The sequence below is a fragment of the Salmo salar genome, chromosome 14 (genome assembly GCF_965601325.2).
Source record: "Salmo salar chromosome 14, fSalSal1, whole genome shotgun sequence".
Taxonomy (NCBI): Eukaryota; Metazoa; Chordata; class Actinopteri; order Salmoniformes; family Salmonidae; genus Salmo; species Salmo salar.
In genome coordinates this window covers 3,174,159-3,197,315 of record NC_138304.1, presented here as the reverse complement: position 1 = coordinate 3,197,315, position 23,157 = coordinate 3,174,159, and the positions used below count along the sequence as shown (strand labels likewise).

The 23,157-nt window shown below is 39.8% G+C and overlaps 1 protein-coding gene across 2 annotated transcripts in view; it reads left to right on the top strand.

Moving 5' to 3' along the window:
* Positions 1–21,328, top strand: part of efr3a (EFR3 homolog A (S. cerevisiae)) — a 253,752-nt gene extending 232,424 nt beyond the window's left edge. For both annotated transcript variants that reach the window (XM_082960689.1, XM_014139103.3), the window contains 6 exons: positions 3,430–3,557; positions 10,597–10,682; positions 11,115–11,163; positions 11,975–12,078; positions 16,436–16,485; positions 16,893–21,328. In XM_082960689.1, the coding sequence (XP_082816815.1) occupies positions 3,430–3,557; positions 10,597–10,682; positions 11,115–11,163; positions 11,975–12,078; positions 16,436–16,485; positions 16,893–16,998 (523 nt within the window). In that variant the 3' untranslated portion in view covers positions 16,999–21,328. The remainder of the gene's footprint in view (positions 1–3,429; positions 3,558–10,596; positions 10,683–11,114; positions 11,164–11,974; positions 12,079–16,435; positions 16,486–16,892) is intronic.
* Positions 21,329–23,157: the final 1,829 nt, after the last annotated feature.

Sequence of the window (23,157 nt, the reverse complement as noted above, 5' to 3'; positions counted from 1 at the left end):
AAAACAGTTAGAATAACAATGTTAGAAAACCGGAGATTCTCTGCACAGCCACAGGTGGCGAGTTATCACGAGCTCGCAGCGTTACTTAGCCTATCAGTGAAGTCATCAGTCACTTTTAAAGACAAAGGTTTTCTTACAGGTGAATCAAACAGAAATTAATATGGAACTGTTGTTTTCCGTTCAACGAAATTGTCGTAGTTAATGTTGTTTTATAATACTGGAACTAATGACGACAAACTATAATTTAATGGGTTCGATTAAGAAAAAAAATTTCTAATGAGATTCTGATTGGAGAGACAAAATCCTACCAGTCTCAACAAAAACCTATAGGATCCAACAGGATAACTTTTGATTTCCATTAAGAAAAAAAAGTAGTCCAATAGGATTCTGATAGAGGGGATACAAAATCCTATAGGATTGCAATAATCATATAGGGTCCAGTAGGATTTACTTTTGATTTCCAATAGGAAAAAAAGGTAGTTCAATATGATTCCAATATGATTCTGATAGAGGGGATACAAAATCCTATAGGATTGTGAGAATCCTATAGGATTCTATAGGATTTTTTTTTTTTTTATTCACTAGGGTATCCCATCTCTGTACCGCACACATACATACAGTACAATTATCTGTAAGGTCCCTCAGTCAAGTAGTGAATTCCAAGCACAGATTCAACCACACAGACCAGAGAAGTTTTTCAATGTCTCGTAAAGAAGGGTAAAAAATAAAATAAAAAAGCAGTCGCTGAAAATCCCTTTGAGCAAGGTGAAGTTATTAATTAGGCTTTGGATGGTGTATCAATACTCCCAGTTACTATAAAGATACAGGTGTCCTTCCTAACTCAGTTGCCAGAGAGTAAGGAAACTGCTCAGGGATTTTACCATGAGGCCAATTGTGATTTTTAAACAGTTACAGAGTATCATGATTGTGATAGGAGAAAACTGAGAATGGATCAACAACATTGTAGTTACTCCACAATACTAACCTAAATGACAGAGTGAAAAGAAGGAAGCCTGTACAGAATAAAAAAAACATTCCAAAACATGCATCCTGTTTGCAACAAGGCACTAAAGTAATTCTGCCAGAAATGTGAAAAGAAATTAACTTTAGGTTTTGGCAAATCCTACACAACACATCACTTCATATTTTCAAGCATGGTGGTGGCTGAATCATGTTATGGGTATGCTTGTCATTGGCAAGGGCTAGGGAGTTTTTTTATAAAAATGAACTGAATAGAGCTAAGCACAGGGAAATTCTGAGAGGAAAACCTGGTTGTCTGCTTTCCAACATACACTGGGAGACTATTCACCTTTCAGCAGGACAATAACCTAAAACACAAGGCCAAATCTACCCTGGAGTTGCTTACCAAGAAGACATTGAATGTTCATAAATGGCCCAGTTATAGTGTTGACTTAAATCGGCTTGACAATCTATGGCAAGACATGAAAATGGCTGTCTAACAATGATCAACAATAAACTTGACAGAGCTTGAAGAACTTTTTTAAGAACAAGCTCTTAGAAATGTACCCCAAAAGACTCAAAGCTGTAATCGCCACCGAAGGTGCTTCTACAAAGTATTGATTCAGGGGTGTGAATACTTACACTACAGTTCAAAAGTTTAGGGTCACTTAGAAATGTCCTTGTTTTTTAAATAAAAACACATTTTTTGTCCATTAAAATATCATCAGAAATACAGTGTAGACATTGTTATTGTTGTAATTGACTATTGTAGCTGGAAACGGCAGACTTTTTTAATGGAATATCTACATAGGCGTACAGAGTCCCATTATCAGCAACCATCACTCCTGTTCCAATGGCACGTTGTGTTAGCTAATCCAGGTTTATCATTTTTCACGCCTAATTGATCATGAGAAAACCCTTTTGCAATTATGTTAGCACAGCTGAAAACTGTTGTTCTGATTAAATAAGGAATAAAACTGGCCTGTAGACTAGTTAAGTATCTGGAGCATCAGCATTTGTGGGTTCAATTACAGGCTCAAAATGTCTAGAAACAAAGAACTTTCTTCTGAAACTCGTCAGTCTATTCTTGTTTTGAGAAATTAAGGCTATTCCATGCAATAAATTGCCAAGAAACTGAAGATCTTGTACATGCTGTGTACTACTCCCTTCACAGAACAGCGCATACTGGCTCTAACCAGAATAGAAAGAGGTGTGGGAGGCCCCGGTGCACAACTGAGCAAAAGTACATTGGAGTGTCTAGTCCTCAACTGGCAGCTTCATTAAATAGTACCCACAAAACACCAGTCTCAACGTCAACAGTGAAGAGGCGACTCTGGGATGCTGGCAGAGTTGCAAAGAAAAAGCCGTATCTCAGACTGCCCAATAAAAATAAAAGATTAAGATGGGCAAAAGAACACAGACATTGGACAGTGGAGCTCTGCCTAGGAGGCCAGTATCCCGGAGTCGCCTCTTCAATGTTGATGTTGAAATGGTGTTTTGCGGGTACTAAGGTTTTCTAATTAGCAATTAGCCTTTTAAAATGATAAACTTGGATTAGCTGACACAACGTGCCATTGGAACACAGGAGTGGTGGTTGCTGATAATGGGACTCCGTACGCCTATGTAGCTATTCCATAAAAAATCTGCCGTTTCCAGCTACAATAGTCATTTACAACATTACCGATGTCTACACTGTATTTCTGATCAATGTTCTGTTATTTTAATGGACAAAAAAATGTGCTTTTCTTAAAAAAACAAGGACATTTCTAAGTGACCCCAAACTTTTGAACGGTAGTGTATGTAACTAGTAGAAAGAGGAGGAAGGGAAGCGCTACTAAGGTACACAATAGTAATTGTTGGTAGACAGAAGGTGCTCTTTGGTAAAAGGGGTGAGTTGGTCATCAAAAAGAAAGGAGGACCAAGGCACTCTTCATATAATTGATTAAAATGCCTTTATTAGTATGGCATGTTCAATAGAAACAATGTTTTTAAAAATCCGACGCGTTTCGGCTGCATGGCCTTCATCAGGGAGTACAAAGAAATAATACAATGTTCTCTTTTTAAGAGCTTTTCACATTAACCCTAATTTGAAGAGGGAGTGGTTAAAATTGATTGTTCTGTATTTCATTTTCGCAAAAACTTCTAAAAACATGTTTTCACATGTCATTATGGGATATTGTATGTACATGGGTGACAAAAACGATTTAGAATTCAGGCTGTAACACAACAAAATGTGGATTAAGTCAAGGGGTATGAATACTTTCTGAAGGCACTGTTTGCAAAGAGTGTATTGTAGGCTTTAATATAGCCTACCATTCATTGTGTCACTCGTTAACCATTCTCTATGCCTCAAGTTACCACACTAGCACATAAATATATGTCTCTGTTTTTGTCATAGCAAATAAGAGCGCTTTACCTGGAATTAGCATTAAGTTTAGCTCTCTCACTACGGTTTTCCTTCCTCTTCAGGCTTCCAAATTGTCTTGAGAAGGAAGACCGGAGCCTGTATTTCCAGACGGTTGACCTCGCGGAGTGCCTGGTCGGCCCAGGATACAACGCTGAGCGTCTCTCAATCCCCTACATCCCTCAAGTGACAGGTAAGCAAAGTTTTGTAGATAGGAGAAAACACAAATGGGGAGTGCTGATTTAGGTTCAGTTTTGCCTTTTAGACCACAATGAATAAGATTTACATGGACAGGGGGGACCTCATCCCAGATCACCATTCCTACTCCGAGAAGCTTTCCAGAACCTGAAAACACATTGGAAACATTGGATATCAGATCAATCAGTTACATCGGAACTATAAGGTGTAAGCACATTTAGCATAATATAGTTTTCACATTTGTTAATATAGGACAGGGCTCTCCAACCCCAGTTATAACTAACCTGATTCAGCTTATCAATAAGATAATTATTAGAATCAGGTATGCTAGATTAGGGTTGGAGCGAAAACCTACAGGACAGTAGCTCTCCAGGAACAAGGTTGGTGACCCCTGATGTACAGAAATATGTTTTAATTTATTTCAGTTGTTCATGTAGGTAGGGTGTCGTTATTTCTATACTCTTGATAAACATTGACTATAAATCATTTAAGTTCTTACTTGTACAGTAAGAGTGTGGTAAGTCTTAAATTGACTCAGAAAGCAACATGGTAATTAGCTGTTTTTTTTTTTTCCTTCCCACTCCTATTGTTTGACTCAGTTCTATACACGGTAGGGAAGATCCTCCACAGGTGCAGGCAGACATCGCAAGGTAACCAGACCAAGTAGAGGAGCTTAGTTTGACGCCCAATCCTTTGTAGTCATAGTACCTGTGTCACTGCTCTCCCAACATGGTGCAACATGCTCTGTTGGTGTCCATTTTGGCTCAACACTAATTGAATGCAGTGAATATTTGGGTTTCTCTTTAGTGTATTGTCAAGTGAGCTAGACTCCGACCTTTTCAACACAAGTATGTTTATAAGTGAAGCTAAATTAGTGTATTATTTAAAGCCAACTGACCCATTGCACATCGATAGCACCAAGGTTGGAGGTCGTTGACCTATAGATTACGATTTCACCTCAACTTCGGACCAGAGCCCCAATTCTCACATGTTCACCTTTGACCTCTCAAAGTGGGTAGAAGTAGCCTTGTAGATTCCAGAGCATTGTTGAATGATTTGTCAATTAGATATGTCTTTCAATTCATACTTCAAGTGTACTGTATGATATTAATGTTTGTAACTATGGCGCTTGCATTTGGATTTCTGTTATGGTGAGTACAATTTATAGGTGTATAGCAGTAAAGGGTTTTGTGAGTAATGTTGATACTAGTCATCTCTGCAGAATTTGCTGTGTAGCATAGATATGTCAAATGTGTTAGATATTTTATTTAGGCTGCTTGTATTTGTCAGTACTTAGTACAGTAGTATCATTTAACTTGTACTGTTTATAATTCTTATTGTATGCTGTCACATGTGATTAACTTTGAAAGCACTGTACTTTCTACGTTTGTGACCAACCAGCTCAAATCGGCCTTATGTAACACAATTTGAAATTAGTGTTTTTTACGTTGGGTAAAAGTAGAGACTCAGAGCTACAAAATGGTATATCATACACTGCATTTTTGAGGAACAATGGGAAAGTAATTATCCTCTGAAAGTTGATGAACTTGTAAACTCCCTTTTGAGAAAATGGTCTTTGAATGTTTTGGTACCTACTGGAGAGCTCTCCTTTGTCTACACCCATTCAGCATTGTTCACACCCTCTTAAGCCAGCCCCACCCATCTCTTTAAGGTTTCACATGTGAGGTCATGTGCTAAACAGTGAGTAGTGTGGGTCTCTACAGAAGGTGTAAACGGTACAGCCAAGTGGTTACTTGCATAGTAGCAATATCAGAAATGGATCCTGTCAATATAAATAAAATAATATACAGTATGTACAATAACAATATCAGTGATAGATGAGGTAGTTATATGCTTACAATCAGGGGTAAAGTGGCTGAGCAGCAGGATAAAATGTTTTTATTGTAGCAGCAACGTATGTTAGGAGAGTCATTTGAATAGAGGCACTGCAGATAGTGCTGATGACTGGTCCGTCCGAACCACACACGAACAAGGGAATCTATATTCGGAGAGCCTGTTTCTGTCCTGCTCTTGACTTTGTTGCAGGACATGTGATGTCCTCTTCGTCGCAAAACTCCCTGATCTTCTCAAAAACATACGTTTGTCTAGCTGTGTCCAGTCCAGTTGGTGCTTGTACAGGCAGACCATCTATGGGAGGAAGGATGTCAGCGTTGCGCAGCAGCTTGGTGTGGCCTGTGATCAGGAAGTGAAGTTCCAGACTGTGGTGGAGCTTGTGCATGGTCAGCCCGGCACAATACCAGAGCACAAATTTGTTATTGTTTTGGCCACTGCAGTTATCACAATTCAGGTTCACACGTGTTTTCCCAACTCCGTAGTTGGTGAAGAAACGGTGCATGTAGTTGATGACTGCGCTGCTGCCTTTGCTGGATGACATGCCTTCATCAATCAAGTAGTTGACTTGTTGTGGTATTCCTTCACAGCAGACACCAAACAAGCCACACTTGCGAGATAAAAAGTAGATGGGTATCTGGCTCCATAGGGTCAGAAGAATAGTGCACCTGCAACAACAAAATAACATTAAGATGAGTTAATGAAAAGAAAATGTAACGTAAAACGTAATATCATTTTTTAATACATCATTATCAGGTAAGTTTCACTTAACTACAAATGTGCAGAGCAGCAGCACTGCATACAGAAACATTATCTTGTAAACTGGAAGTTAAAATGATAACACAGCCCGACTACACATACCTCTGGAAAATACAGAAATAATGTGAGATCCATAAAAGTAGTGCCAATCATGTTGGAGGTCAATTAAATAATCAAAACGTGTTGTTTATGCTTTACATACCAAGTGTTGTCATCGATTCCTTGTAAAGACGCCACACTGCTGCTTTTGTCACATGGGATGGCAGCAGCTTTCCACCAAAGTGTTTGTGTCCTGGGTGGTGTCCTGGTAATACTATTACATTATCCTCTGCATAGTAGTTGATGAAGTTCACCACTCGCTGCAAGTCCTCATGCTTCAGGTGTAACCTGTGCTTGCTTGGGCCAGCTCTCTTTTTGATGGGAGGCATTAGACCATTCTCCTTGTATGACTGGTGGAGGAGAGTCAGGCGTGTTCTACTGATGCTGAAAGACAAATTCCAGATACAAATATTTTGGCATTATTATACAATGATAGCCATAATCACCGCCAGACACACCTGGCTACCTTGATGGGTCAAGTAATCATCTGGCGAAGTGGAATCTTTTGTTTAGATATGCTAGCTAAACAATGAACCATAATCCCAATCGATAGAATACTAGCAATACAAACCAATTCTCATAGCTAACTAAAGTTAACCAAATAAAGTCAACAAAAAAAGAAACATCCTCTCATTGTCAACTGTATTTGTACGAACATAAGAACATTCAATAACTGACACATAAACTGAACAAGTTCCACAGACATGTGACTAACATAAATGGAATAATGTGTCCCTGAACAAAAGGTGCGTCAAAATCAAAAGTAACAGTAAGTATCTGGTGTGGCCACCCGCTGCATTAAGTACTGCATTGCATCTCCTCCTCATGGACTGCACCAGATTTGCCAGTTCTTGCTGTGAGATGTTACCCCACTCTTCCACCAAGGCACCTGCAAGTTCCCGGACATTTTTCTCACCCTCCGATCCAACAATGGGATTGAGATCCGGGCTCTTCGCTGGCCATGGCAGAACACTGACATTCCTGTCTTGCAGGAAGTCACGCACAGAACGAGCAGCTGGTCCAGCGACTGTGGGTTTGTGCCCATAGGCGATGCTGTTTCCCAGTGATGTCTGGTGAGGACCTGCCTTACAACAGGTCTACAAGCTCTCAGTCCAGCCTCTCTCACCCTATTGCGGACAGTCTGAGCACTGATGGAGGGATTGTGCAATCCTGGTGTAACTCAGGCAATTTTTGTTGCCATCCTGTACCTGTCCCGCAGGTATGATGTTCAGACGTACCGATCCTGTGCAGGTGTTGTTACACGTGGTCTGCCACTGCGAGGACAATCAGCTGTCCGTCCTGTCTCCCTGTAGCGATGTCTTAGGCATCTCACAGTACGGACATTGCAATTTATTGCCCTGGCCACATCTGCCGTCCTCATGCATGCCTTGCAGCATGCCTAAGGCACGTTCACGCAGTGTGTTTTGGTGTTTTTCAGAGTCAGTAGAAAGGCCTCTTTAGTGTCCTAAGTTTTCATAACTGTGACCTTAATTGCCCACCGTCTGTAAGCTGTTAGTGTCTTAACGACCGTTCCACAGGTGCATGTTCATTAATTGTTTATGGTTCATTGAACAAGCATGGGAAACGGTGTTTAAACCCTTTACAGTGAAGATCTGTGTAGTTATTTGGATTTTTACAAATTATCTTTGAAAGACAGGGTCCTGAAAAAGGTCAGTTTCTTTTTTTGCTGAGTTTATTTGTTCAGCACTTTTGAAATGTACAACTACATATTTCAGAACATAGGCCGTTCTTACAGTATTCTCCCTGTACACCAAGTCAGAACCGTGGGATAAATAAAGGGGGCATATAAGCAGACAATGAAAGCTCTTACAATATTCTATGATGACATTTCTCTAAAACAAGCTATAGGCTACATATGCACTAACAAGTCAGATTAGTAAGCTAAGTTATGAGGGGGAAAGGGACCACATTTTTAGGTGAGGCACATGGGCTACTAACAGCTTACTACACCACATACACTTTCTTAGCTACAGTATACATATTTCCCTGGCATATTACATAATTTATGCAGCAGAATACAATACATTTTTGAACAGGATGGTAGTACAGCGGTTCTTCTTGTGGGCAAATATTGTCATGAATTTATGGTGCTTTCAAGATGACTGGTCGAATACATGACGTCAGTGATCTTCAGGTCGGAGCTCTAGAAAGAGGACCGAGTTCCCGACTTGGAATTCCGAGTGGGATGACCGTTCAAAACATATTTTCCCAGGGGCGGCAGGTAGCATAGTGGTTAGAGCGTTGGACTTGTAACCGAAAAGTTGCAAGATCGAATCCCCGAGCTGACAAGGTAAAAACATGTGTTTTTGCCCCTGAACAAGACAGTTAACCCACTGTTCCTAGGCTGTCATTGAAAATAAGAATTTGTTCTTAACTGACTTTCCTAGTTAAATAAAGGTGAAACAATATATATGTTCCCAGTCGGCGCTCATTTTCTTCCCCTGAGTTCCCAGTTCCCAATCTGAGTTTTCCCAGTTACGAGTTTCCAGTTGTTTTGACCACAGCAGAAATCATGCTGGATTGACAGCATGGCCAATGTATTCAACCTTTTCTGGCCCATGCTGTTGCATGTGAATGTTTATCCTTTTAAGCTTGTAAAAGAGACCCTTAATTTAAACCCAGATCACACACCCTCTCCACTGAATAGCAGTGAGGGGAAGCAAAATAGTGATTGCTTTGCAACGCTTGCAGTTAGCCACTGATATCTTTCAAACCACTCATTGTTGAATTTGCGATTTCCATCTTGTTGTGTACTGTTTATGGACGATAAGCACCTGAATGTTTTATCTATAATTTCTCTTCATATGACAAGGATTGTAAAGGATTTGCCAGTAGATTGTCGAGGGGATTCATGATGATGACTGCTTGTCTAGCTTGCTTGATACGATTTTGAAAGTAGGATGTTGACATGATCAGTCCAATCAAAGCTATGGTAGATATAACGTGATTTGAGGTCCTTTTATCAGTGGGCAATGATCTTGAGCCTTCTTGGATGGGCACTTCTAATGTAAATCTATGGCAGCACCCAAGGGGCTTGAACTTTCTAGCTCTCCGTGTAGATTTTGCGGTGAGGTTGTGTCCCCATGAGTAACAGAACACTCAGCCAATCACGGCGCAACTAGAGAAGATTACCAACCCCTACGCTCTGTATTTTCCGCTGGCTGCCCCACCACCACAGAAAGCACTGAGCTAGGCTGAAACACCTGCATTTTTGAGCTGTCTTACTCAAGAAAGCCTGCCCTGAATGACGAGTCGCCACTGACTATTCGACACCATCACGTAGATCCATGGTAGTCGCCATGTTAGTGTTTCAGTACCAAATTGCTTTAGTCAAGAGTATTCAGTGTGAATATGGTAATGCCAATATCCACAACACACACACACACTGGACATTAACACACTGGACACACACACCGAGCTGTCATTAGCACCTTTCCACGCTCATTAGTCATACCTGTTTAAAGTGTGTTTCAAGCTGTATGGGTCACATTGGTTTACACAGGTTTTTACCTACAATAATGAACACTTTTATAAAGTAGCCTACTACAGACTTTTTAAAATGTATTTTATTTAACCTTTATTTAACCAGGTAGGCCAGTTGAGAACAAGTTCTCATTTACAACTGCGAACTGGCCAAGATAAAGCAAAGCAGTGTGACACAAACAACAACATAGAGTTACACATAGACAAACGGTCTGGCTCGGACAATGCTTGCTTGCTTGCTTACTTACTTACTTACTACCTCAGACGGGCACCACAACAAGTATATGATTCAGGTTAATTGAAGAGTTTGTGACACACCGTCTCACCAATACTATACTTAATGGTATATAACAAAGATATAACAAATGTACTGCATTCAATCTTGATTTAGAAACCCATTCATCTGACATATTTGTTTTTTCTTTATTTTCTTCCTTTTGTATTTTTATTGAGACATGCAGGTGGGGGGGAAACAGATTAGGGTTGGAGTGGGGATTTAAACCCCTGTCTCCGGTGGGGTGAGAGGAGTGCATATGTGTCAAGCTGGGAGTTTTTCTGCTGCACTACAGGCTCTGCACTTCAGAGATGTTTAATGGCATTGAAATGTATTTTGTATCGTATGTATGTCGCTCTGGATAAGAGCGTCTGCTAAATGACTTAAATGTAAATGTAATGTAAATGTATGACACGGTTACAAAAAGAAAGGAAACTAGATAGCACCTGCACATGTGTGTTACAGTACTATTCTCCACTAACACTATACTGTATACTTCAAACTGTAGTATGACAACCTCCACTGAAGTACTTGTTTTATGATGCAGATGAAGACCGCCTCACCAGAAGAAAGAGTTTGGTTGACACCATTTCTCTTCAAGTGGATTTCCCTTCCGATAGCCTACCAGACAAGGTATGTCTGGACATATGTATGCTGTCCTGATACAGTGAAAATAATAAAAAAAAAAAAAAAAAAGGAAAAGGAGGCTCTGAGTGCGGCTCTATTATGTTTTTGCATGTCTGAATATAAACAAATTAAACATTCAACACTCCAACAACATTGAACACCCAAGCAGTGCTCCTACCTTCCCTTTCTATTGCACACAAATGTACATGTCATGTCTTTTGATTGTGATTTCTGAGATCGTTGTGGGGATAATAGGGGTATCCGGTTTCACTTGGTATCAGGAAAAGTTGGTGTCTGTAGTATATGGGATAAAGCCATATATTGTTAGTATTCTAATGATTATAAAACCATATGTACCTGATATAGTGTAAGTACAAGGAAGATTTCGCAATGCCCAGGGTTCTGTTGAGTAAAGTACTCCACTTTCTTTCTTTGCAGTCTCCGCTGGCTGAGGAGATCACCTTCGAGACTCTGAAAAAGGCCATTGGTAAGGCATTGGAAACCCTGTAGCTATGAGCAGAACACCTTCAACCGTATTAGTCTTTGTAAAGTCTATCATACCACACAGCATTTTAGCAAGCATAGTTAACAATCAACCCCCTTTCTTGATAAAGTGATGATTGTATTACACAAAACTGTTGATTTCGGATTCATGTTTACATATCTTGCATTACTCATCTCATATGTATATACTGTATTTTATACCATCTATTGCATCTTGCCTATGCCGCTCTGTCATTGCACATTCATATATTTATATGTATATATTCTTATTCCATTCCTTCACTAAGATTTGTGTGTATTAGTTAGTTGTTGTGTAATTGTTAGATTACATGTTAGATATTGCTGCAATGTCGGAACTAGAAGAACAAGCATTTTGCTACACTCGCAATAACATCTGCTAACCATGTGTATGTGAACAATAAAATGTTATTTGATTTCATTGACACAATAACCACTATGTTCCATTTTGAGCAACTGAGCTTAACGGCCCAGTGCAGTCAAAAACTTCATTTTGAAAAGACCGCCTGAAATTTCAGCCTGTTTTGTCATTTTGGCCTGCCTGGTGACATCACCAGATTTTTTTTTTTTTTATTGAAAACAATCACAGTAAGGTACTTTTAATTATTTAATTATTAACCTGAAAATATTTGATATTGAAGTAAAAACGGCTGCATTGGACCTTTAATGCATCAAACTACAAAGACGTTACCAGATAATTTTTTTGTAAATACCAGGTTAAAACCACCTGAAATAGGAGACAAAATGTAATTTGTAAGCGGCCCTCTTCTCTCCAGACACCACAGGGTTGGAGGAGCAGGAGAAGGAGAAGAGGCGCCAGGTCATGGAGAAGTTCCAGAAGGCTCCGTTTGAGGAGATTGCCGCCCACTGCGAGTCCAAGGTAAACCAAAGACTACGTTGACCACAATTCTGCCACACACACACTGCATACGCTCTATTTCACATACACCCACACACACACCCATAGATCTTTACATTACTCCCTTTTTGTTTACAAGGCCTTACTTCATAAACTTCCATCTTATCTGACTTTGTTGTTGAAGTATAGACACCTGAGTTGCCTAACCCGTTCATTCTTGAGGTTCGTAAGGTTTCCACCTAGCTAGGTATATCTGCTTTTAGTTTTAATGCACCCTATTGCTGAAAAAAAACAAAAAACATTTAATCTTGATGTTCTGGTGCCGTTCGGGCAATTAAACATTTTGATTGGGGACTTATTTGTGGAGGAATGTAACTAATTGTCTTGGTGATTTGTGATGTTGTATTTGTGCTTCCCATGACTGTATTTTGTATTTTAACGTGTATATGTTTGGGTATAATGTGTATTTATGTTATACAGTCCCCTTGACTTTTTCCACATTTTGTTACGTTACAGCCTTATTCTAAAATGTATTTAAAAAAAATGTTCCTCATCAGTCTACACACAATACCCTATCATGACAAAGTAAAAACAGGTTTTTAGACATTTTCATTAAAAATAAAAAACAGAAATACCTTATTTAGATAAGTATTCAGACCCTTTGCTATGAGATTTGAAAAATTGTGCTCAGGTGTTTCCATTGATCATCCTTGAGATATTTCTATCACTTGATTGGAGAGCACCTGTGGTACATTCAATTGATTGGACATGATTTGGAAAGGCACACGCCTGTCTTTTTAAAGTCCCACAGTTTACAGTGCATGTCAGAGAAAAAAACTTAACAATGAGGTTGAAGGAATTGTCTGTAGAGTTCCGAGACAGGATTGTGTCGAGGCACAGATCTGGGGAAGGGTACCAAAATATTTCTGCAGCATTGAAGGTCCCCGGCAGAAGTTTAGAACCACCAAGACTCTTCCTAGACCTGGCCGCCCGGCCAAACTGAGCAATTTGGGGAGAAGGGCCTTGGGTCAGGGAGGTGACCAAGAACCCGATGGTCACTCTGACAGAGCTCCAGAGTTCCTTTGTGAAGATAGGAGAACCTTCCAGAAGGACAACCATCTCTGCAGCACTCCACCAATCAGGCATTTATGGTAGAATGGCCAGATGGAAGGCACATGACAGCCCGCTTGGAGTTTGCCAAAAGGTCTCTAAAGGACTCTGACCATGAGCAACAATATTCTCCAGTCTGATGAAACCAAGATTTAACTATTTTGCCTGAATGCCAAGCGTCACATCTGGAGGAAACCTGGCACCATCCCTACAGTGAAGCATGGTGGTGACAGCATCATTCTGTGGGGACGTTTTTCAGCGGCAGAATGGGAGAAACTCCAAGCTTGTAGTGACATACCCAAGAAGACTCAAGGCTGTAATCGCTGCCAAAGGTGCTTCGATAAAGTATTAAATGGTCTGAATACCTATGTAAATGTAATATTTCAGTTTTTTATTTTTTATTCATTTGCAAAATGTCTAAAAACGTGTTTTGCTTTGTCAATTTGGGGTATTGTCTGTAGATTGATGAGGAAAAATAACAATTGAATCCATTTCAGAATAAGGCTGTAACATAACAAAATGTGGAAAAGGTCAAGGGATCTGAATACTTTACGAATGCACTGTATATACAGGGCACTTTTCCCTGTTAAAATAAAGGTTAAATGAAAAATTATAATAAAACGTGCAAACACAGGGTTTTTTAAAGCTAATTTCCTGCGATTCTACCATGGAGCTGAAAGAAGAATTTGCAGTTTTAATACATATTTCCTGCGATTCAATGCATTTGCCATGGTTAATGCTGTGTCATTTTGCTCAACTAAAATAACATTACTGCTCAATACCGCTAAATTAATAGATTTTTGGATTTTAAATTCTCCCTGCCTGTCTAGCTTTTATTATTGGGACAGTGAAGAATGTTTTTTCTTCTTTTGGCTCTATAATCAAAAGGTTAAAGTGTAGACTGTCAGCTTTAATTTGAGAGTATTTTCATCCATATCTGGTGAACTGTTTCGAAATTACAGCAATTTTGGTACATAGTCCCCCCATTTTAGGGGAGCTAAAGTATTGGGACAAATTCACTTACAGTTGAAGTTGGAAGTTTACATACACCTTAGCCAAACACATTTAAACTCTGTTTTTTACATTTCCTGACATTTAATCCTAGTAAAAATTCCCTGTCTTAGGTATGTTAGGATCACCACTTTATTTTAAGAATGTGAAATGTAGTAGAGAGATTTCTTTCAGCTTTTATTTCTTTCATCACATTCCCAGTGGGCCAGAAGTTTACATACACTCAATTAGTATTTGGTAGCATTGCCTTTAAATTGTTTAACTTGGGTCAAACGTTTCGGGTAGCCTTCCACAATAAGTTGGGTGAATTTTGTCGCATTCCTCCTGACAGAGCTGGTGTAACGGTGTCAGGTTTGTAGGCCTCCTTGCTCGCACATGCTTTTTCAGTTCTGCCCACACATTTTCTATAGGATCGAGGTCAGGGAGTTGTGATGGCCATTCCAATACCTTGACTTTGTTGTCCTTAAGCCATTTGCCATAACTTTGGAAGTATGCTTGGGGACATTGTCCATTTGGAAGACCCATTTGCGACCAAGCTTTAACTTCCTGACTGATGTCTTGAGATGTTGCTTCAATATATCCACATAATTGTCCATCCTCATGATGCCATCTATTTTGTGAAGTGCACCAGTCCCTCCTGCAGGAAAGCACCCCCACAACATGATGCTGCCACCCCCGTGCTTCACGGTTGGGATGGTGTTCTTTGGCTTGTAAGCCTCCCCTTTTTTCCTCCAAACATAATGATGGTCATTATGGCCAAACAGTTCTATTTTAGTTTCATCAGACCAGAGGACATTTCTCCAAAAAGTACGATCTTTATCCCCATGTGCAGTTGCAAACTGTAGTCTGGCTTTTTTTTATGGCGGTTTTGGAGCAGTGGCTTCTTCCTTGCTGAGCGGCCTTTCAGGTTATGTCGATATAGGACTCGTTTTACTGTGGATATAAATACTTTTGTACCTGTTTCCTCCAGCATCTTCACAAGGTCCTTTGCTGTTGTTCTGGGATTAATTTGCACTTTTCACACAAAAGTACGTTCATCTCTAGGAGACAGAACGCGTCTCCTTCCTGAACGGTATGACGGCTGCTTGGTCCCATGGTATTTATACCTGCGTACTAGTGTTAGTACAGATTAACGTGTTACCTTCAGGCATTTGGAAATTGCTCCCAAGGATGAACCAGACTTGTGGAGGTCTGCAATCAAATCAAATTTTATTTGTCACATACACATGATTAGCAGATGTTATTGCGGGTGTAGCAAAATGCTTGTGCTTCTAGCTTCGACAGTGCAGTACTATCTAACAAATTGCACAACATATACCCAATACACACAAATCTAAGTAGGAATGAATTAAGACTATATACATATGGACGAACGATGTCAGAGCGGAACGGACTAAGATACAGTAGAATAGTATAGAGTACAGTATATACATATGAGATGAGTAATGCCAGATATGTAAACATTATTAAGTGAATGAGATACTGTATAATAGTATAGAAACATTATATACATATGAAATGAGTAATGCAAGATATGTAAACATTATTAAAGTGACTAGTGTTCCATTCCTTAAAGTGGCCAGTGATTCCTAGTCTATGCCTATAGGCAGCAGCCTCTAATGTGCTAGTGATGAACACATTAGAAATAGTGGATATTTGGAGACTAAAAAACCATGACCTATTGAGATATACAGTACCAGTCAAAGTTTGGACACACCTACTCATTCCAGGGTTTTTCTTTATTTTTACTATTTTCTACATTGTACAATAATAGTGAAGACATCAAAACTATGAAATAACACACGGAATCATGTAGTAACCACAAAAGTGTTAAACAAATCAAAATATATTTTAGATTTTAGATTCTTCAAAGTAGCCACCCTTTGCCTTGATGACAGCTTTGCACACTCTTGGCATTCTCTCAACTAGCTTCATGAGGTAGTCACCTGGAATGCATTTCTATTAACAGGTGTGCCTTGTTAAAAGTTAATTTGTGGAGGTTTTTTTCCTTAATGCATTTGAGCCATTCAGTTGTGTTGTGACAAGGTAGGGGTGGTATACAGAAGATAGCCCTATTTGGTAAAAGAACAAGTCCATATTATGGCAAGAACAGTTCAAATAAGCAAAGAGAAATGACAGTCCATCATTACTTTAAGACGATATCACATCTGATTGAATTGTATAGAGACTCCTTTTTGATGAATATATGTTAAGTATATTGAACTCCATCTTCACTCTGGTCGCTCTTTATCAACAGGCCAATATGTTACATGACAGACTGGCGCAAATCTTCGAGCTCACTATCCGGTAAGTGACCATTGAGGTCAAAAGAAGTCCCTTTAAGGTCAGAATAATATTTTACAAGGGAGACCTTGTATTCAATTATTTAATGTATAATTGTATTGTCCAATCATTTCTGAGGCTGCCCTGAAGGTTTACCTAACTACTTTCTGTCCATCTGCTCTGTTCTTCTCAGACTATAGAAACTGTGGTGTTGAATTGTGTTTGTAAGAACTATAACCTTCCCTCCTTTCTGCTCCCTTTTTTTCTTATTCCTCTATTTTGTCTCTCTCCATTCGCTCTTTCTCTTTTCTCTTCCCTCCTATTTCTGTACCTTTCTTTCTCCCTTTGCTATTCCATCCTCTTTTCTCCCATTTCTCTCTCCCTTCCCTCTCTCCCTTTTCTACTCCCTCTGTTTTTCTCTCTTTCCCCAGGCCCCCTCCCAGCCCCTCTGGAGTGGTGTCTATCGCTGCGGGCCATGCTCAACACCAGTCTGTCCCTGTCTACGAGATGAAGTTCCCCGACCTGTGTGTCTACTAGATCAAAGACCAGCCACTAACGCCTTGTATCCTCAACCCTAACCCTGACCACTAACCATACCCAGACCTGTGTGTCTACTGGAGCAAAGACAACCACATAGCCCTTACCCTAACCACTAACACAGTGTACACTCAACCCTAACCCATTTCCTAATCCCTTCAGATCTGCGTGTCTATTAAAGCAAAAACAGTGGCAGGATAGAACCACTAAAACCCTATACCCTCAACCCTACCCCCTAAGTCTGCTCCTTAGCCCTATACCAGATATGTCTGCTACAGCAGAGACTAGCTGTACCACTAAGCCCTAATACTGTGTTCCCTATTTCTTAACACTGCACATTGTTCCTGCCCCTCCTCAGACTAATGTGTCTATTACCAGATGAGATGGCTGTATGACTGTAGTTTCCAGTCACACGCACACAGGCTACACACACGTGAACGTGTGCGCACACACACATTCGTATTTATAGTCTAATCAATTAGCTGTGGTGTGTTGGCTTATACACTTGGAAAGTGGAGATGTTATAGAATATCGAAAAGTGAACATTACTGGAGGCACCTTGTCGTTTCGAAGATACCATCGCGCTTGCTAGCAAAGAGATTTGTGGTGGCTAATTAACAGTAAATAAGTGAATTGTTTTACCTCACAGTTAGCCAAGAGGCTTACCTAGCCAGCTAAAATTGTTTACAGTTAGTTAGCAATCGTTTCAAAACTATTTTGCTAGCAACAGTAGTGCTGCCGTGTTAATTATAACTGTCTCACAAAATGTGTCTCCAGTTGTTTACATTTTACCATTGTGACGCGCATCCATGCGTATCCATGCATTTCTGTGCATATTAGAGAAAAGTAATTTTAGCAGCCACCCTGAAAAATTGCTTATTTTATTGGCTTTTGCAGGCAGATAAGCCACAGTGCTGCAGAAAGCTAATGCCTTGTTACTGAAAAGCCCTGTAGACATGCTAATTGGAAATGTCTACATTTTGAAATGTCCCAATTTATTGAAAACCAATTCATATATGTCAATCTGTCTGAAAGGACAAGGTGAATTTCAGGTAGAACATTGAGAGTCTTGGAAATGTGGAGATTCTATTCTGGAATAGACATCTGGGTGGATTGAGCAGGGTTCTTTATTGCAGGTCCTTTATGGCAGTGTTTCAGAAATGTTGGGTATGAGACCAGGCTAGTAACGTGCTAGTAACCCCCCCCCCCTGTTATGTTATGGTCTTGACTTTTGGTTCCTTCCATAGGAATTAAAGTTCACCACTGTTCAAAACCTACTGGAGTCATGCCCTTCAGGACATGTACTGAGGAATGGTATTGTGGACCAGCTAACGCTAATAGAAAAGCAAGCAGTTGGTTACTAAAGGCACCATGTCATTTAGTTGATATATTGATAGTTTAGGATGATATGGCAGCCAAGTGCATTCACATTTTTTGGTATTAATTGAAGTGTTCCGGCAGCTGTACTGAACACTCCCTTCACCTCCGCTTATCATTTTCATAGCACTTTCACAATATGGTACAAAAACATTTAGTTATTTTTATTACACCGTCTTGACAGGATTCATGTGAAGGCTGTTAAGTCGTCTTTTTCTTCTCAATCCTCTCACCGATGCTGAGCACAATACAAATATTCTAACGCAATGGACTTTGGATAGTTGCATCTATTTTCTTGTAAGACATTTTACATGAACAGTTAGAGATTTTTCATTATTGATTATCACATTTCAAATCTCTGTCATTTCACTTTCCAGTAATTTGATGAACCTGCAATTTGACATGACGTGTTGGTTTGATATCACAATGCATCAAATAAATATAGATACAGTATATACAATGTTATGCTTATTGCTATAGGCCAGATGTTTATGTGCAGTATAATTGGTATTGTTCACATGGGTTTCATAGCTTGCAGCTTCCTGTGGATATGTGTCTTGATGATTTGTCTTGATTTAGTATTGATTGTTATTTAGAGTATATGGGAAAATATAATTGAGAGGGTTCACCAATATTGTTTTCCAACTTTCCTGGCAGGACAAGATCTGTCATAACTCTGTTGGCCATCTAGAATACCAAAACCCTTTCATCTTTACCAAAGAATCCATTTGCCACGGCCCCCACCCGTCCCCTCCCTCCCTCTAACGTCTTAATAATGATGTCACTCAACATTTGGTTTCTGAGAGAACCAAATATCTGTCAGTGTGCTGTTTGGGGCTCGCCACTGGGCTGTTTAATAACCCAGATTGTTACCGTACTTTACTATCGTTACATCCTGGCTTGGTGCGGGTGTCTCTCCTATTTCTAGTGCTAGGTATGACGTAGACATGCTGTGTAAAACGCTGCATTAATCAAGGAGAAAAGGTCCTCGATTTGCGGTTGTTGATTATAACAGATTATTTTGGAAGGACCCATCTAAGCAAAGGACCATTCGGCGAAGTGGTGGGCATAGTTCAGTCCTACAGAGGTTAGTGTCAGAGATGGGGTCTACAGTCCTCCCAAACAAGACACTCTAATAATGATTATGGGGGCATTTGAAAAGAGGCTTCAGCAATATGGGTGATGTTGAGATGGTTAATTGCGTGGGCTCAAGTTGAAGAATAGAGAGGCTAAAGTGATGTTGGTTATCAAAAGGTTCTCAGTGATGGCATCCTGTTGTGCCTTCTGTAACAGGATACTGCAGAACGTTGCTGTGGGTGGTTTTGTATGTTCAAGGTGGTTTCATGTTAAGGTTTAAGTCTCGCTCAGCCAGGCTTTCAGTCTCAAGTAAACTGAGCCACTGAGAGACTTGAGTCCAGCTTGCGAGACTAGTGGATCAAAATTGGTTAGTATAGTGAGGAAAGACGGCGGGCGGTACCGGTGTACGATTGTAAATGGGAATCACTAAGGCTTCTGATAGCAGGGTTGGGGGAATCGCTAAGGTGATTGGTGGACACTAGCTTCATCCATTTTAATTGGCTGGTGGCGGAAAATGACCTTTTGGGAAGTAGCCTCTTGGATTATATATATATATATTTTACGTGGTAGCTAACGTGGTACTTTATGACTCAGACCTAAGCCACTTGTGAAACAGATAAATAACACATTTAGCACAGATGATTGGCTCTCAAACATAGATTTTTCCAATTGTTTTTCAATCGCGACTGGGTTGTCGAGATTGCTGCCTTAGCTAAGAAACTTTTGGGAAACTCACCCAAGAGCAGCATAAGTCAATAATGTTCATCCATATCCATTGTAGAAAATAACATTTTAATTTTGTCTGAGACCTTTTGCTCATTTTGACCTAATATGTAGAAATGCCCCTATTGATGCATATAATCTGAAATCATATCAGAAATGTGTAATCTCATTCATGGCGAAGTGCAATATGTTTTCCTCTGTATGATTATAGGATTGTTTTTCTTTTGCAACACGTAATGTCTTATCTTGAACTGTGGTGTCACTTCAGATAGCATATAGTACTATGAGTTTATCGAGAGATTCATTATGAAATATCAAGTGTGTATGTATAACCTATGGGATTTAAGACATGAGGAATGTAGACCATACAGCATCATTGACTGAGATTGAGTGCCAGTCTGTTTTTTGCTATCATTCCGAATTCCCTGTCACTCATTGGCTTGACAATGACTCCAATGGAGTAGACAAGAGCACAAACAGGTCTGGGACTAGGCTATCATTTACTTTCTTTATGCTGAATTTGTCAATAGTCTACTATGGTATGTTTTTTTATAGATATTCATCGTACGAGTGGCATGTTGCCTGATAGAAAATGGTTTGGGAGCTATAGTTCTTCTGTTTATTGTTCAAAATCAGCACTCCTCATAACTTAAAACGGTGCAATGGGAGACCACTGTTTGGGCTAAACCAGCCTTTCTGAAGTCTGATGTATTCTTGGTGTTTTGAGACGACCCCATGTGTGCTTGTTTTCCTTCCAACATATCTACGAAATCTTTTCCGAAGGACAAAATCCTGACAAAAGTTGGGTTAATGCCAGATACAATTCAATATTCAATAAGCAGCTCAATTTAAGTATTGTGTGGATAAGGAGATACGTTTGCATGAAAACCAGCAACCACAGGGGGGTCTGAAGACCTGGTTTGACAAAGGCTTCGCTGTGGTGAAGCGGCTGCAGGGATATTGAGTCCATTTTCTCTACTTATTACAATGACGAGATGGAGAATAGTGATTATAGACTGAAATTAACAGTATACCAATTAAGAATCATTTGAGCGACTGGTCAGCAATGGCTATAATTAAGCATCATTGTTAAAGCCCCATGCAGTGTATTTCATTTAACATCACTTTGTGTAATAAATAACTTTTTGTTGTTGTTGTTGTGTGTGTGTATATATATATATATATATATATATATATTTGTTTATTTCTCTGAGACTCCTTGGGCCACTGAAATGCTCAGTCAGATTGTGTGGGTGTTAGGTTGTAATCATTTTGTTTCCTATGTTGTGATAATTGCGTTGTTTGCTCTGTAACCTACTTGTTTATATGCCACATGATATACAATAAGGCCGACACAACAAAAAGACAAGTCACAGTGGCAGATAAATTCAACCACACATACGTTTGTTTAATCACAAAACCGGAGACAAACATCTGTCTGGTGAAGTCCACAAAGCAAATAGTACATGGAAAAAACACTTACATGACCTACAGCATGGTCCAGCAAGTTAATGTTTCTCACAGTTTACTAAACAATTACTGATTTAGAACCACAGAGAGTTACCATGTGTGTGTGTGCACGCACAAGTTAAAAAACATGTTGACTAACCCTAGTTGTAGACTAAATGAACGCCAATTCCATCCTCCTATTTCATGTTAGAAAAACGGTCTATGACTCTGTCATACAGTAGTACACAATGTTAGTTTTGTTGTCATAGGCTAGCAAGCATTTTAGCAAGGTAGCCTAACTTCATTGCATGTGCAAAAATGAACCAGCTAAGTTAGCTAGCTAGATAACATGAGCCTACTAGGGTACATCTAGCCTACATATTAAACTTAAATCGTCTCAGGCAAGTAGCACAGTATATTAATTTATGGTTAGATCAGAATCGCCGGTATAATCAATGGCCAGTACGGAGAATTAAGTCAGAACCACAAGTCCAAATCCCCATCTCCATCACTGGCTTAGGAAAGGGCCAATTTAGCTAACTAGCCTACTGCAGGACAACAACACAAGCAGACCAGAAACACACTTTTTTCTGACAATTATGTTTTGCTTTTGATGTGATTTGATTGGTGTGAAGCCAAATCCAAACTGGCCTCCCTTGGGTTGATGCGCAGGACTACCCACAGTTGAGCTCAACTCAACACTAATTGGCAAAAACATTTTTTTAAATATTTTTATCAAGGGAGACCAAATGCTTGCTGGCACAACTTCCTAATATTGAGTTGCACCCCCTTTTGCCCTCAGAACAGCCTCAATTCGTTGGGGCATGGACTCTACAAGGTGTCGAAAGCGTTCCACAGGGATAGTGGCCCATGTTGACTCCCAATGCTTCCCACAGTTGTGTCAAGTTGGCTAACATTTGGGTGCTGGACCATTCTTGATACACAAGGTAAAACTGTTGAGCGTGAAAACCCAGCAGCGGTGCAGTTCTTGACACTCAAACCGGTGCGCCTCACACCTACTACCGTTCCCCGTTCAAAGGCACTTCAATATTTTGTCTTGCCCATTGTGTGTGTGTGTGTGTCATCCTAGTCTTCACCAAGTAGCTCCTCATCAAAAGCATCTTCCTCCAAAAAGTACATGATCTCATGGTCCTCCTCATCCTGTAGGCCTTCCTCAACGATGACCCTTTAGCACATACGAACAGGGATCATGAATGGAAGGGAATTGTGTAGCTACAGGTTTTCAACCTGTTGGCAAGGTGACAAAGTTCCGTTTTATAATCCTAAAGTTTTCACATAATATGATCATATACAGTACCAGTCAAAAGTTTGGACTCCTACTCATTCCAGGGTTTTTCTATATTTTCTACATTGTAAAATAATAGTGAAGACATCAAAACTATGGAATCAACCAGCTTCACCAGGAATTCTTTTCCAACTGTCTTGAAGGAGTTCCCACATATGCTGAGCACTTGTTGGCTGCTTTTCCTTCACTCTGCACTCCAACTCATCCCAAATCATCTCAATGAATGT